Genomic DNA, 13,940 nt, shown 5'->3' with positions numbered 1-13,940 from the left:
CCTGGAAGTGCCCAAGGCCAGCCTGGACAGGGCTTGGAGGAGCCTGGGGTGATGGAAGCCTCAATAATTCCATGTTTACAGCCAGGAATAGTTTAACTGGTGCTCCTGAGGGTACTCACTGATTGAGGAATGCAAAGAGGTATCTCATGACAATCAGGGTGGTCTTGGGCAGGTTCAGCAGCACTTTCCTCACGTGCAGAGCTCGTTCCTGCAGGTTATCCATGGCTGGAAGGGAGAGAGAGCACCACAGTCACCCTCCTGCTGTCCCCACTGCCACACCAGTGCCCTGTGCTGGGCAAACTGGGCAGGAGGAGAGCACCAGAGTCACCTTCCCATTTCCCCCACAGCCACACCAGTGCCCTGTACTGGGCAAACTGGGCAGCAGCAGAGCAGCAGCAGCAGCAGGAGGGAATTCTGCTGCACAACCTGCTGTGGCACTGCAGGTCCCTGAGCACGTGAGAAGCTCCCTGTGAGTCCCTGCCGAGCGTGGGAGCTCTGGATGGATGTCATCTGCTCCAAGGGCTGTGCCACAATGGCTCTTTCAGGCCCACAAAGGTGGGTGTTTAAAAAAGGAACTCACATCCACATAGCTGCAGGGTGAGGCAAAAGGCTCAGTGTGCAGGAGCTGGCTGAGAAAGAGGTGGGCAGCATAAATCAGCTCAGAGGGGAGAACCCACTGGGGGAAAAGTGGATTTTTACTTCTCCACACGACGTGACTCAAAGGCTGTAAATGCATTTATCAGCAGCACAAACCCACAGGCCATTCCAGCAGCTATCTATCTCCTCAGTGATCTTCCCCAGTGATCTTTCTTTGCCCCTGCAAAGGCCATTGCTCTGCCTGGACAATGGAATCATTCTTCAGCTCTGGGGGATGTAGCAAGAGCCAGGCCATTTAAAAACGAGGTTGTTCACACACAGAAACCACAAACAAGCCTGTGCCTCGCAGAAGCACCTTTAGAAACCACGAAAAAGGTGAACAGCTCGGCTGTGAGTGCCCTGGTGATTGATATTCTCGAGCACTGGATGGTCCCTTGTGGGGATGAAGCTAAAAGGAATGTGAATAAAAAGCACCTTGTCAGCTCAGGACAGCACACAGCAGAGGTTCCAGGGGAAGCACACAAGGCAGGGAACCCTGCTGGTGATCCCTGCCTCGCAGAGGGCATTTCTGACACCTCCTGGTGACAGCTCTTCGAGATTATTTCACACAAGTGAGGGTTTTTTGCTTTATTCTCTTTTAAAGGAATCCTGTCACAAAGCCCTGCCTCACAAAACCCCATCAGACAGCCCTCAGAATTTATGGATTTCTGTCTCCTTGTTCATTCATTTCAGAGCAAGGATGGCTGTGAAAAGGGAATACCCAGACTGGCTAACAGACATCAGCACAGCGACACAAACCCAGCCAAAATAACCCCAAAAAGCTCCTTCTGGAGGCAGGAAAAAAAGGAGAAAGGGAGGAAAGAGAAGTGGGGGGATGAGAAAAATAAATCCTATTTCTTTCCAGTTCTCCATATACTTACTGACACAGGCAATCAGGTCATGGAAGATGTCCTTGGGGAAGAGGGGATGCTCCAAGCCTCGGAAATAGAGCTTGAGGACTCCTGCTATGGAATCCATGTCGTGGTCATTCTGGTCCCCAGCCAAGGGATCTTCCCCTTTCAGAGCAAGGAGGGAAAAACAGAGAAATCAGAATACTGGAGGATAAAATTTGGGTGTGAACATCACAGCTCCAGCACCTCCCAGGAGCAAACTCAGAGCTGCAGCTCAGGTGATGCTGGGGACACCCAGGAGCATCTGAGCATCACACACCTGAACCAGGTGGGTCAAGGGACACCCAAAAGGCCCCTGAGCATCACACCAACACAGGGAATGGGGTGTGGGGAGAGTTTCTGTGACAATTTGTTGCTGCAGATCCACCACGGTTTGTCTGCATTACCGAAGGGAAGATGCTCACTTAAGGAGTTGTTCCCCAGGGAAAACTCCCTATCAGCCATAATTAGATTTAATGATGGGGCAATCCTCAAATTGAAGCTATATATATCCATTATGTGACTGAAATTACCAAAGCTTGCCTATTATCTTAATAACACGCAGGATAATAAATGGGCCACTCCAAAGCTGAGCATTATCCCTGATATTAACTGCCACCAAGGGCTCGGGATGGAGCAATAAACTGCAGGGACCTTACTGTTAACTTTGGCAGTTCTCTAGATCACAGGTTTTACAGATGAAGGGGAAAAAAAATCCTCTTTTTCATTTCTGCATGGAAGAAGTATTATCCCAAGCTGGTTATATTGGGATAATATATTATCCTAATATATTTTTTTATTTAAAATATCTGATTCTGACAGCAAGCCTTTTCCTTATTATGATAAAGTTTTCTGCTTCCCCTGCTGCTGAGGATTTCAGCTCTCAGGTAGATGGAGCTGCAGGCAGGTGACATCACCCCCATCTCCCCCACGTCGCTCATTCAACTCCTCTCTCCCCCAAAAGCCAAATAAACTCGCTGTGCCTAATTAATGCCTGCCCTCCTCCTGCAGCAGCCAGCAGGGAAAAACACTGATCCCATTCTTTGGGATTGCAGGGATTAACACAAGGCCTGTTGTTGCCAGTGACCCAGGCAGGGCTGCAGGGACTGCCTGAGGAGCAGATCCTCTGAACCTGCTCTGCCAGGGAGAACAGCCCAGCAAGGAGCTGATGAGTCAGGAGGCTCCCAACTGCTCCCTGCCTTTGTAGGCAACGGCTCTTCCCAGAGAAAAAAAAATCAAATCTATTAAAAGCCACGTCGAATTAAGGCTCTCTTGAAAATTTCCTCTCTCCCTCGCTGGTATTTAGGATAAATGTAGCCAAGCTGTGCCCCAACAGCATGGAAAGAACATGGAAATTCATCCTCCTCAGCACACAAAGAGCTGGGGGAGAGGGGAGGAAACTGCAGTTACACCTCATAATGAAATTCTCGACGTCCTTTAGTGTTGCAAACAATCAATAAGCTATCAGACATGAGAGGAGATTGAATCCAGGGTGTTTATTATACAGCCACTCCACGGGGTACAAAGCACAACAGCAAACAAGTGAGGATTCAAGGTTAATGAGCGCCGGGGAGGCGTTTGGGAGAGGAAACACAAAAATCAAAGCAACAAAACAGAGCAAGCTGCACTCAGAGCAGGCCATTCTGGAGTGTTTACACAAATCCACACTTGGCAGTAATTCCCAGCTCTTCCTTACCTCTCTCAAAGGCGTTTTTGATGTCGTTCACTTCGACCTGAGACCCAGACACTCGGAATATTCCTTCGTGCTGCAAACCTGCGAGAAAACAGAGATGCTGATAACAAGGGAAGGCAGATTAGACAAAACAAGAGGCACTTTCAGCAGCTACAGCCCCTGTAATAAAGGAAAAATAACACAGGCAGAGGGATGCTGGTTTGACAGCCACCTTTCCCTGAGATGCCCAGGCACGGACAGAATATGCAAAGCCAGAATTCAGCACGGGCAGGAAAATTATTAACCCTTCTGAACGGCTGGAGCAGCAGGGCTCTGACAGCCAGTCGTGTTATCTCTCACCCTGGAGGATCCCCAGAGGATTTTACAACCCAGAGGAAGTCATAAAGCAGCCATGGGTCAGCCAGGAGTAAAATATGGCCAATGCCAGGAGGAAAATGTTTATTTTCCAAGAGCAGCTCCGCGCAGGCTGGGAGTAAAGTGTTTAATTAGCCCCGAGCCAGGGGGTAGGACTGGCTTTGAGACATTCCTGCTAAAAAGTGAGCATTAATGTCATTAGGGCCAGTTAGGAAGGTGAGATGTGCCAATCTGCTCCCCTCAGAATGGCGGTGTTGGGCTGTGTGAGGTGAGCAGCAATTCAGGAGTGAGGGAAATCAACTCTCATTTCCCTCCTGCATTTGCACTGTGGACTTTGAAATGAACCTTGCACTGTCTTTGTGTCATTTATAATGGAATTACAGAATATCCTGAGCTGGGAGGGAACCAGCTCCAGTCCAGCTCCTGGCAAAGGACACCCCAAAATCCCACCCTGAGCATCCCTGCAGTGCTCTCCAAGCACTCCTGGAGCTCTGGGGCTGTGCTCATTGCCTGGGGAGCCTGGGCAGTGCCTGACACCCTCTGGGGGAAGAACCTTTCCCAAAATCCACCCTGAATCTCCCCTCACCCAGCTGTTCCCTAGTTCTGTCCCTGTCACAGAGAGCAGAGCTCAGGGAGCACCTGATGAGTTTCCTCTCAGTGTCTCAGCTGTACAAACCCAGCAACCTCAGCCCCTCCTCAAAAAGCCCCTCCAGACCCCAAACCACAGAGCCACAACAACATTTTCCAGCCATAAACTCTCCTGAGAGCACCTCTGGCCTTTCCCTCCTGCTCTCCCAGCGTTTCCATCTCCTGGCAGTGACACCTCAGCAGTGTGGCTCTGCTGTGACACTCAGCTCCAGGGCCAAGGAACAATTCCCAGAGCAGCAGTGAACACGACATTCATCCCCAACCCACGCAGCAGAACGCCTGGAAATGTCAGAGCTCCAGCAGAATCCATCCCTGAGTGGAAGTGCGTCAGGGATTGTGTCAGTCCTGCTGGGACTGCTGGGCAAAATGCACATTTCTGACTCCAAACTGCACCTTACACCCTGGGCTGACACTCAGGGGAGGAATTAGTCGAGTCTGCTGAAAAATCTAAGCCAGTTGTGGGATCTGAGTGCAATCAGCATCTCCTGATGGCCACAGTTTGTCCCTCATCAGTTCCCATTTCGGTGTTGTTTCAATGATTTTTCCAGCAAATATCCAATTATGGATATTATCCTTTAGGAAGGATTACAGGACTTGGTTCTTGCAAGTGATGATGAGAACAGGACTCAAGATTATGGTTGGTAAAATGGAAATGAAACAGGACCTGCATCTTGGTTAATGAAGATAAATTCCACCTCTTCCCACCCGTGTTAATTAACAGCTGTTTCACACACTCCTAACAAATGACATCAATTAAAAATGAAAACAAATGACAATAAATGTACAGCATTCAAGGCTGGCAGAGGTCAACCCTCCAAGCAGGCATAAATCAGCTCGCTGTGGCACTAAGTGAACAATTAATTCACTACTTGACCTCCCACGTTGGAATATTCAGAGTATTCCTCCTCCTGGAGAAGAGGATGATTGTTGGTGCTGAAGGTCACACTTGAGGCTCAAAGGAAGGTGAGTGCAGGGGAGGCACAAGTGGTATCCATGGATGGGAAACTCATTTTCCAAGGAATAAAGGGATATTGTTGGAAGAACAACATTTGCAAGGTCAGCTATTTGGGAAAATCATCACACACACAACAGCAGTGATGCAGCCTGGAAATCAGAAACATTTTCTTCCTGCTGCAGCCTCTGCACAAATAACATGTCCTGAGCTACTCTGAGCATCTTTTACAAGGCTTTGACCACTGTTTTATGGAAATATCCACAGGGAATTCCGTTTTATTCCAATTTATTAATTCCATTTTATGGAAATATTCCACATTTTCATGGAAACATCCAAACTCACCGTGTCTGCTGATGAATCGGATGCAGCTCTCCACCACCAGGGGAATGGCTTGGGAGGAATCCTGCCCAGGGAGGGATGTAAGGAAGAGCAGGCAGAATGGAGAGTGAAAAGAAAAAAAAAAAGAATAAAAAATGAGAAATGTCTTATTTGACTCTGCACACCAAAATCACAATTTGGGCTCTTTATTCCCCAGATCCTAAAAACTCCAAGACTGTGTGAACTGGAATTCCCAGGCAAGCTTTAACCTTGCAGTATCAACACCAGATATTTTGGGTCCTCCCTATCTCCAAGAACCACATTTTAGCTCACTGGGTACCAAAAAACACAGATTATCCCCAAGGCCAGGGACACAAAGCCTGGCTCTGTAAATCTTTATTACACCAAGTCCCAAAAAGGGAGCAGTTCAGGTTTAACAGTGGGATTTCCAGGGGAAATAAAGGGAATGAGGACACAGAAATTGCAGTGTGGATCCCATAAACCCAACAGTCCAAGCAGCTCAAGGCTGTTTGGGATTTTTGATTCCAGATCTGTTAAAACATAGAGTAAAACTGATTTTAAATTTTGTCATGGAAAACGAACGAGGCTGGATCCAGGTTTGGGGGATTTCTCAGGCAAGATGAAAAGAAGACAGGCAGGGAGGAATAAAAACATTTGTTCTCCACCACTCCTCCTCCTCCTCCCACAGCACATCCCTGCTTCATTAGCGGGGGAAGTGTTAATTACCTGCTTCCTCACGGTGGAGCTGCGCCTGCCGCTGGTCCAGGAGGGAAAAACAGAGCAGAACAGTCAGGATAACCCCAAACTCCAGGATAACCCCAAACTCCAGGATAACCCCAAACTCCAGGACAATCCCAAACTCCAGGATAACCCCAAACTCCAGGATAACCCCAAACTCCAGGATAACCCCAAACTCCAGCATAACCCCAAACTCCAGCATAACCCCAAACTCCAGGATAACCCCAAACTCCAGCATAACCCCAAACTCCAGCATAATCCCAAACTCCAGGATAACCCCAAACTCCAGGATAACCCCAAACTCCAGGATAACCCCAAAAACAATCACCAGCTCATTCCTCCAGCATCCCCAACCACATTTTGGAGGAGGGAAGCAGCCAGATATCCGAGTCTACCATCATGCCAGAGTCTCATCCAATTTAGGGAACTCCAGAAAGATTTTAAGGGACTTTAAATCACTCCAAACCCTCCATGAAACATGAGGAAACTCTGACAGGAGATTCCTCCTGACATTTTAATTCCAACCAGACAGAATTCTGCTTGCTGGAGATGAAGTTTGATAGAAACTGCACAGGGAAGAGCAGGTGGGAGCAGGCTGGTTCCCACTGTGCTGTTAACAGCTGGAGTCTTTATTACAGTTTTGATAAGATTTCCAATAAATAAATAACACAAAACCCCCTGGAACACCAGCACAGCACCAGCCAGGCTAAGCCTGTTCTGTCTGCTCTCATTTGGTGATGTTAGTAGACATTAATGGCAGAAAAACAGGGGGAAAAAAAGCTCTGCTCTGCCAGGGTTTTCCCCTCAAAATTTATTACTGGGGTTTAAAATTCCTTTAGTTTCTTGTAAAAATGAAGGGAGGGAGATAATGGCAGCGAGGCCTTAATGCATCATTCCAGCCAATTCCCTGCCAGGGCAGATGGCTGCTGAATTATAAATAAGGGGATTAGAAGTGTGATTTTTAAAAAGCCTCCACAACGTGTTAATTTGGGGGAAATTCCTTTTGTAATTAAAAAAAAAAAAAATCAAAAACACTGAATGGAAAATAAAAAAAATTTTTAAAAAACCCAATTCCATGGGCTGTCACAGACAATAAGGTGGGTTTATAACTGGGAGCGGGCATGATCCTTTGATATTTAAAATTGTTTCATGATGAATAATATTTTATTATTACAGATGTCAGGGTCTAATTAGGACCTGTCAGTTTTGCTTTGCTGTGAGGAATGGGAACAGCACTAATGACTCCACACTGGTGGTAATCACCTTCCTTTTGTTAACGAGGCAGGATGCTGCAGAACCCCCTGCCCAGCACAGCCCCCTGAATCCATCAGTTCAGAGAGGGAGATTTGTTATGTTTTACAAAAGCCTCACCAGAAGATTGGTGCTGATTAGAAATGAAAGGTTTATTCTCCTCCCTGCTGCAATCCAGAGCAGCAATTGGGAAATTCCAATGATCCCATTTATGGTCCTCAACCCTGTGGATAATGACTGTACAGTCCCTGGGCTCACCTCACCCCCAGCACCAGGGATTTGGTTAGAAAAACCCCAAATTTGGAGAATATTCTCTGGGTCACAGCATAAAATTAAGGAATTTCTTCCAATTTCCCATCCTATTCCTGATCTGCACTGAACACACCAGGGCAGGAAAAGGAATTTGTTTGTAATATTTCTGCCCCTGGATCCCTGGAAGTGTCCCAGGCCAGGCTGGATGGGATTTGGAACACCCTGAGACAGGGAGATGTCCCTGCCATGGCAGGGGTGACACTGGCATGTCCCTTCACCCTCAACATCCCTCCAACCCGAACCATTCTGGGATTCTGTGACTCCAAATCAGTGCATTTTTCTGACAGACACATACCCAGGGCTGGGAACTGACCTAGAATGACCAATCTGCATCAGATTTTCCTTCAAAACACAACTCCCCGAGCCACACCTACCTGGCCAAGGCGCAGTCTGTGCGCTGACCTGTTGGGGAGACAGAGAAATGCAGAGTTAGGAGGGAAAAATGGGAAAATGCTTTCAGTATCTCTGTCCAGAGAGTTCTGGAAGGAGATGGAGGAGTGAGGAGGGGGAAGCCCCAAGGACAGCACAGCTCCACCAAACCCAACCAGGAATCAGCACCAGGCTGTCCAAGATCTCCTGTTTTTAAATAAAAACGAGCTCCCCGAGCATTCTAATAGATGATTTCTGCCAAAAAGCTGGGCTTGGCAGTCCCTCCCTCCTTCCCTCTTCCCAGGCAACTGGTGGGGCGAGAGATTCCACTTCCCCAGGCCCCTGAGGAAGAGGGAGAACACTCCCAGATCTGTCAGCCTGCAGCCCCAACGTGCTATTCTGAGAGACAGACGTTCAGCGGGATTTTCCACCAACTGATTTATAGAAACATTCCATCCACTCACGCCTTGAACTGAGTTGTTCAAGGAAGCAGCAAGCCAAGCTCGGGACTTGCCAATGCAGCATCATCTAAAACATCACAACAAATAAAAAAAAAAAAAAGCAGGATGTGCTGCTGGGGATTGCAGAGGCTGATTTTTCTGGCTGGTGGGGATGGTGAGCAGTGAAACCACGCTGATTCCCACCAGCTGAAAAATCCCACCTTCCCTCCAGTTGCCTTCCTGCTCCTGGAGAGATGAGAGAATGAACGAGGGAAGCAGCTAATTGCTGATGGCTGACAATTAGCCCAGCACATCTCGATAGCCACTTCTGCTCTCCCCACGTCAAGCCCAAACAGTGCATAATTGACGTGAAAATGTTATTCTGAGGCAGAATTTCCAGCCATCTGTCCCCGTTTGCATCATGGAATATTCATGGAGAGGAACTGCACGGCGGTGGCAGCATCAAGGGGCTCCTGCATTAGGGTGACAAATGGGTACAGTAGGCAGGGACATAATCACTGCCAGATAGGAGGGACTTGCTGCTACTTTTTACGGCTGGAAGTTGTCATCTTCACATTAAGGCAATTTGCACCGCGACTGAAGAATGTCACCTGAGGATGGGGCAGGGAGGAGAATAAAAAAATAACAACCCCCTGAACCTGCCAGGCACTGCAGATACACAGCTGGAGGCACATTTTCCTGTTAAAGCTCCTAACTGTGCTCCAGGGATGTGGGAGGAGGATTTTATTTGCCCATTTCCCAATTAAGTGACATTTTATGGGTAAATCTAGGCACAGTCCCCAGTCTGTACCATTAACCTGCTCCTGGGGGTTTGGAAATGGGATGTAGCTCCCTTTCCCAGCTCCTTCTGATCTCACAGGTGACAAGAGGAGTTTTTTCAGGAGCTCAACCTGACACTCACTGGGTCCCTTCAAGAAGACTGATTTGCAAAAAGCAAATGGGGAAAACAGAAGCAGCCCTGAAATCTTCACACACCACAGAAATCACATTGAATTTCCTCTCCTTTCCCCCTACCACAGCTCGAGCTGGGGTCAGGGGGCAGGCAGGGTAAGAGGAAATAGGTCCTGGAATGCAGAGGTCAGCTATGACCCAGGAATGTCATTAGTCACAGGGGCAGCACGGCTGTCACTCACAGATATTTGGAGGCACAAGAAAAACACCCTGAGGACACAAAACTTTGGCTTCAGCCAGCCTTTCTTACAGGACAGAGAGGATGAGCAACTTGAAACAACCCAACCCAAACCTCCCAGCAGCTCGGGGCTGATCAACACCAAACTCTTAATTACTGCAGCAAGAGGGATTTTAGTTTTACAGTGCATTTCCCAGCTGAAAGCGAAACACTTCAAAGCCCACATGCTGGTGAAGTTTCCATCCAGCAGATCTGCACACCACGAGCTGTGGGGAGTCCATCCAGCCCTGCTCCAGACAAACCCAGAAGGAGCTGAGCCATTCCTTGCCCTGACATTTAGACTGTTTAAAACCTTCTCCTCTGCAAATACAAGGCAGGCAGGTTTCTATGGAAACTTGGATGCATAGTTTAAGTGTTTTTGGCCAACAGGATTTGCCCATACCATGAAGGGAAAGAAATCTTCCTTTGTTCTGAGGCTAGCAGCAAATGAATATTCAGCTCTGGCTGCTGCCCCCTGACTGATGCCCTCTGGACAGGCAACATATTTTACATGCTCTGAAATTTGTTTGTTCTGCTCCTCACAAAAGCCTGGCTTTCCATCCCCTGCTCTGCTCCGGGTGAGGAGCATGCAAATGAATGTCCAGACCATCAATAATTGTGAATTCATCAGGGTTTGGCACAATACAGATCACAGGAGTGATAAGCAGGATGGGTGTGAAGGAGGAGAGGAGGAGGGAAGGCTCAGCACAGCCTCAGTGGCACAATTAAGTGATGCCCATTAGTGACTCATTAAGCATTTTGGTGTTCACCATTCATCAAGCAGCCACGGAGGTCATCGGGCTTGTCCCTCAGAGGAATGAATTCATAAAGCATGAGGCACTGTGTGTCCCTCATGCTGGCTGTCACCCTCCCTGAGTCACTCGGTCAGTGCAGAGGGCAGTGGGACTCACTTTCTCCCAGGGTCTTCTGCAGGAGGTCGTGCTTGGCCTGCAGCTTGGTGATCAGGTTCCTGCCCTCCAGGTACTCCTTCATTTTCTGTGGAGGTGGCAAAAAACAGCGTGGTGAGTGGACAGGTCATTGCTGAGAGCGAGGCTTTGGGGGGCTTTGGGGGGCTGGGTTCTGAGCAGAAGGACAGGGTGACACTGAATCACAGTGTGACACTGAATTTAGAGTGACACTGAATGCACAGAGTGACACTTGAATTCACAGTGACACTGAACTTACAGAGTGACACTGAATTTACAGTGTGACACTGAATTTAGAGTGACATTAAATTCACAGAGTAACACTGAATTTACAGTGACACTGAATTTATAGAGTGACACTGAATTCACAGAGTGACACTGAATTTAGTGACACTGAATTTAGAGTGACACTGAATTCAGAGTGACATTGAATTTACAGAATGACACTGAATTCACAGTGACATTGAATTTAGAGTAACACTGAATTCACAGCGACACTGAATGCAGAGTGACACTGAATTTACAATGACACTGAATTCAGTGACTCTGAATTCACAGAGTGACACTGAACTCACAGTGACACTGAATTTAGAGTGACACTGAATTCACAGTGACATTAAATTTAGAGTAACACTGAATTTACAGTGACCCTAAATTCACACAGTGACACTGAATTTAGAGTGACATTGAATTCACACAGTTACACCGAGTTCACAGTGACACTGAATTCAGTGACGCTGAATTTACAGAGTGACACTGAATTCAGTGACGCTGAATTTACAGTGTGACACTGAACTCACAGTGACACTGAATTCACAGTGACATTAAATTTAGAGTAACACTGAATTTACAGTGACACTGAATTCATACAGTGACATTGAATTCACACAGTTACACCAAGTTCACAGTGACACTGAATTCAGTGACGCTGAATTTACAGAGTGACACTGAATTCACAGTTACAGAATGACACCACAGTTGCCAGTGACAGAAGCACCCAGAAACTGATGGCTAAAGGATGCCCTCAGTGCTGGCTGATGGATCAGGGCAATCCTGCAGCTCAGCCCACCCACCCTCTGCACCCAGCCAAGCTCAGATCAGTGACCTCTGAGACCTTCTCCAACCTCAGCAGCTCTGATTCTGTAAATTCCCCATCTGCAGGGCAATCCCCATCCTGCCATCAGCTGCATTTCTGCAGCCATCAGAGGAGCTGTCACACCCCCCTGGGCAGGCAGGGCAGGCCAGGAATGCAGGGCAGCTGAATGAGCAATCTGTCTGAACAACCCAAAAGCTGCTGCTGGGCTTATTCTCTCACTTAACCTCCCTCACCCCACTTTAGCTGTCAAACCTCCTCGCTGGATGATGCACAGAGGGCACGGGACAAACAAATACAGATATTATTGAGGTTCAGATATACTCTCTCAGTGAAATATTGGTGTTTTTTCCCCGCTGCTCCCTGATTTTTCACAGCTCTGCATTTTTTTTTTGCAGCTCTTTCATCTCTTATCTCGCAGTTCAGAGCAGTTTTATTTATCTCCCCCGAGCTGCAGCATATGAAATACTCTGCTGTGCAGTGGCTGTCCAGAGTATAAATGGGATGGGTTGGCACTCAGGAGCTCTTCAAATATCACAGAGCACTCCCAGGATTCAGGAGATAGCTCACAAATTCAGGATGAGCTCAGAGAGAGGCTTCTCACCACATTATAATCATATTAATATATATAAATAATATATTATATTATATATAATCATATTATATAATATATAATACATATTATATATATATATATATATAAAATCAAATGATTATATATATATAATCATTCCATATTATAATTCCAGTTATAATCAAAGCCTCAAATGGCTGGGGCTGGAAAGGATCTCAAAGCTCATCCAGTGTCATGGACAGAGAAATTTCCCACTCTCCAAACTCTGTCCAGCCTGGCCTTGGACAATTCCAGCTTTCCCCAGTTCAATCCACTTCCTTCCAGGTCTGATCAGCACAGTGAGAGTGCAAATCCTGAAGGGAAAAATGAGTGTTTTTTACAAGGTGAGTGCCTGGACATTGCTTATCTCTGTGCAGGGTGCAGAGAGTCAAGAAGAAATTGATACATAAATAAATCAATATATATATATTTTTATATAAATATATATATATATCTACAGATATAAAAATTTCTTCTTTTATATATATATATACTTGATTTTTATATATATAAAATTCTTGATTTATAGATATATAAAAATTTCTTGATTTCTATATATATAAAAAATTTTTCTTGATATATATATTAATTTTTTTTATTTATATATATATAAATTTCTTGATTTCTATATATATTTGTAAAAATTCTTGATTTATATATATATTAAAAAATGTCTTGATTTCCATATATATATAATGTCTTGATTTATATATATGTATAAAAAATTTCTTGATTTATATCTATATAAAATTTTCTTGATTTTTATATATATATATATAAAATAAATTCTTGATTGATATATATATATAAATTTCTTAATATACATATATATATATATATATATATACACACCCAGAGGCAGTACAGAGGATGAGGGAAAACCTCCCAGAGCTCCCCGAGCTGCCCCTGGGGGTTCCCCAGCCCTGGTGAGCTGAGCTGACACAACAACCAAAACTGGCTTTCATTCACTGCCAAAAGCCTGGCTTTGATGTCCCCTGCCTTGACAACACTGGGAGAAACATTTCACAAGAATTCAGTCCCCTTTTGGAAAGTCTCAGCATTTCCTGCTTTCTTTATTAATATTGCAACTTTTTTTGTTGTTGTTTCAGGAGAAAACAGGAAGTGTGATCAACACTACCAAAAATTAATTTTTTTAAAAAAAATTTCCCTGTAGAATCTGTTTGCCAAGCCCTAACTGTACATTTTGCTCAATCAGTTAAATTTTTGCAGAAGAAAACAAAAGGAGTATTAACAGAAAAGAAAACCAGAGAATCTGCACAGGTACATCAGCAGGTACCAGGGGTTGCTTTAAAGGAGAAAAAGATGTTCCCATCCACTGCAGAATCTCTTTTTTTTTAAAAAAAAAGTATTTCCTCATGCCTAACATTCTGTTCCCTGCCTGTTGCAAGGATGCTGATGAAAACAAAACAAAACAAAACAAAATAATTTCAAAATAAAGCTTCAGGCTTTTCTCAGCGAATTACAAAGATCCAT

The 13,940-nt window shown here is 45.7% G+C and overlaps 1 protein-coding gene across 3 annotated transcripts in view; it reads right to left on the bottom strand.

Moving 5' to 3' along the window:
• SRGAP2 (SLIT-ROBO Rho GTPase activating protein 2) overlaps positions 1 to 13,940 on the bottom strand; it is a 92,454-nt gene that overhangs the window by 20,086 nt on the left and 58,428 nt on the right. For all 3 annotated transcript variants that reach the window (XM_085044355.1, XM_085044357.1, XM_085044356.1), the window contains 7 exons: positions 10,726 to 10,810; positions 8,191 to 8,218; positions 6,242 to 6,272; positions 5,519 to 5,579; positions 3,223 to 3,300; positions 1,518 to 1,652; positions 120 to 225 (listed from right to left, as the gene is read on the bottom strand). In XM_085044355.1, the coding sequence (XP_084900481.1) occupies positions 120 to 225; positions 1,518 to 1,652; positions 3,223 to 3,300; positions 5,519 to 5,579; positions 6,242 to 6,272; positions 8,191 to 8,218; positions 10,726 to 10,810 (524 nt within the window). The remainder of the gene's footprint in view (positions 1 to 119; positions 226 to 1,517; positions 1,653 to 3,222; positions 3,301 to 5,518; positions 5,580 to 6,241; positions 6,273 to 8,190; positions 8,219 to 10,725; positions 10,811 to 13,940) is intronic.

This window comes from Lichenostomus cassidix, unplaced genomic scaffold (genome assembly GCF_008360975.1).
Source record: "Lichenostomus cassidix isolate B80296 unplaced genomic scaffold, HeHo_3.0 unassigened_scaffold_chr26, whole genome shotgun sequence".
Classification (NCBI taxonomy): domain Eukaryota; kingdom Metazoa; phylum Chordata; class Aves; order Passeriformes; family Meliphagidae; genus Lichenostomus; species Lichenostomus cassidix.
The sequence above is the reverse complement of the archived record's forward strand: the minus strand, read 5'-3'. Positions and strand labels throughout refer to the sequence as shown.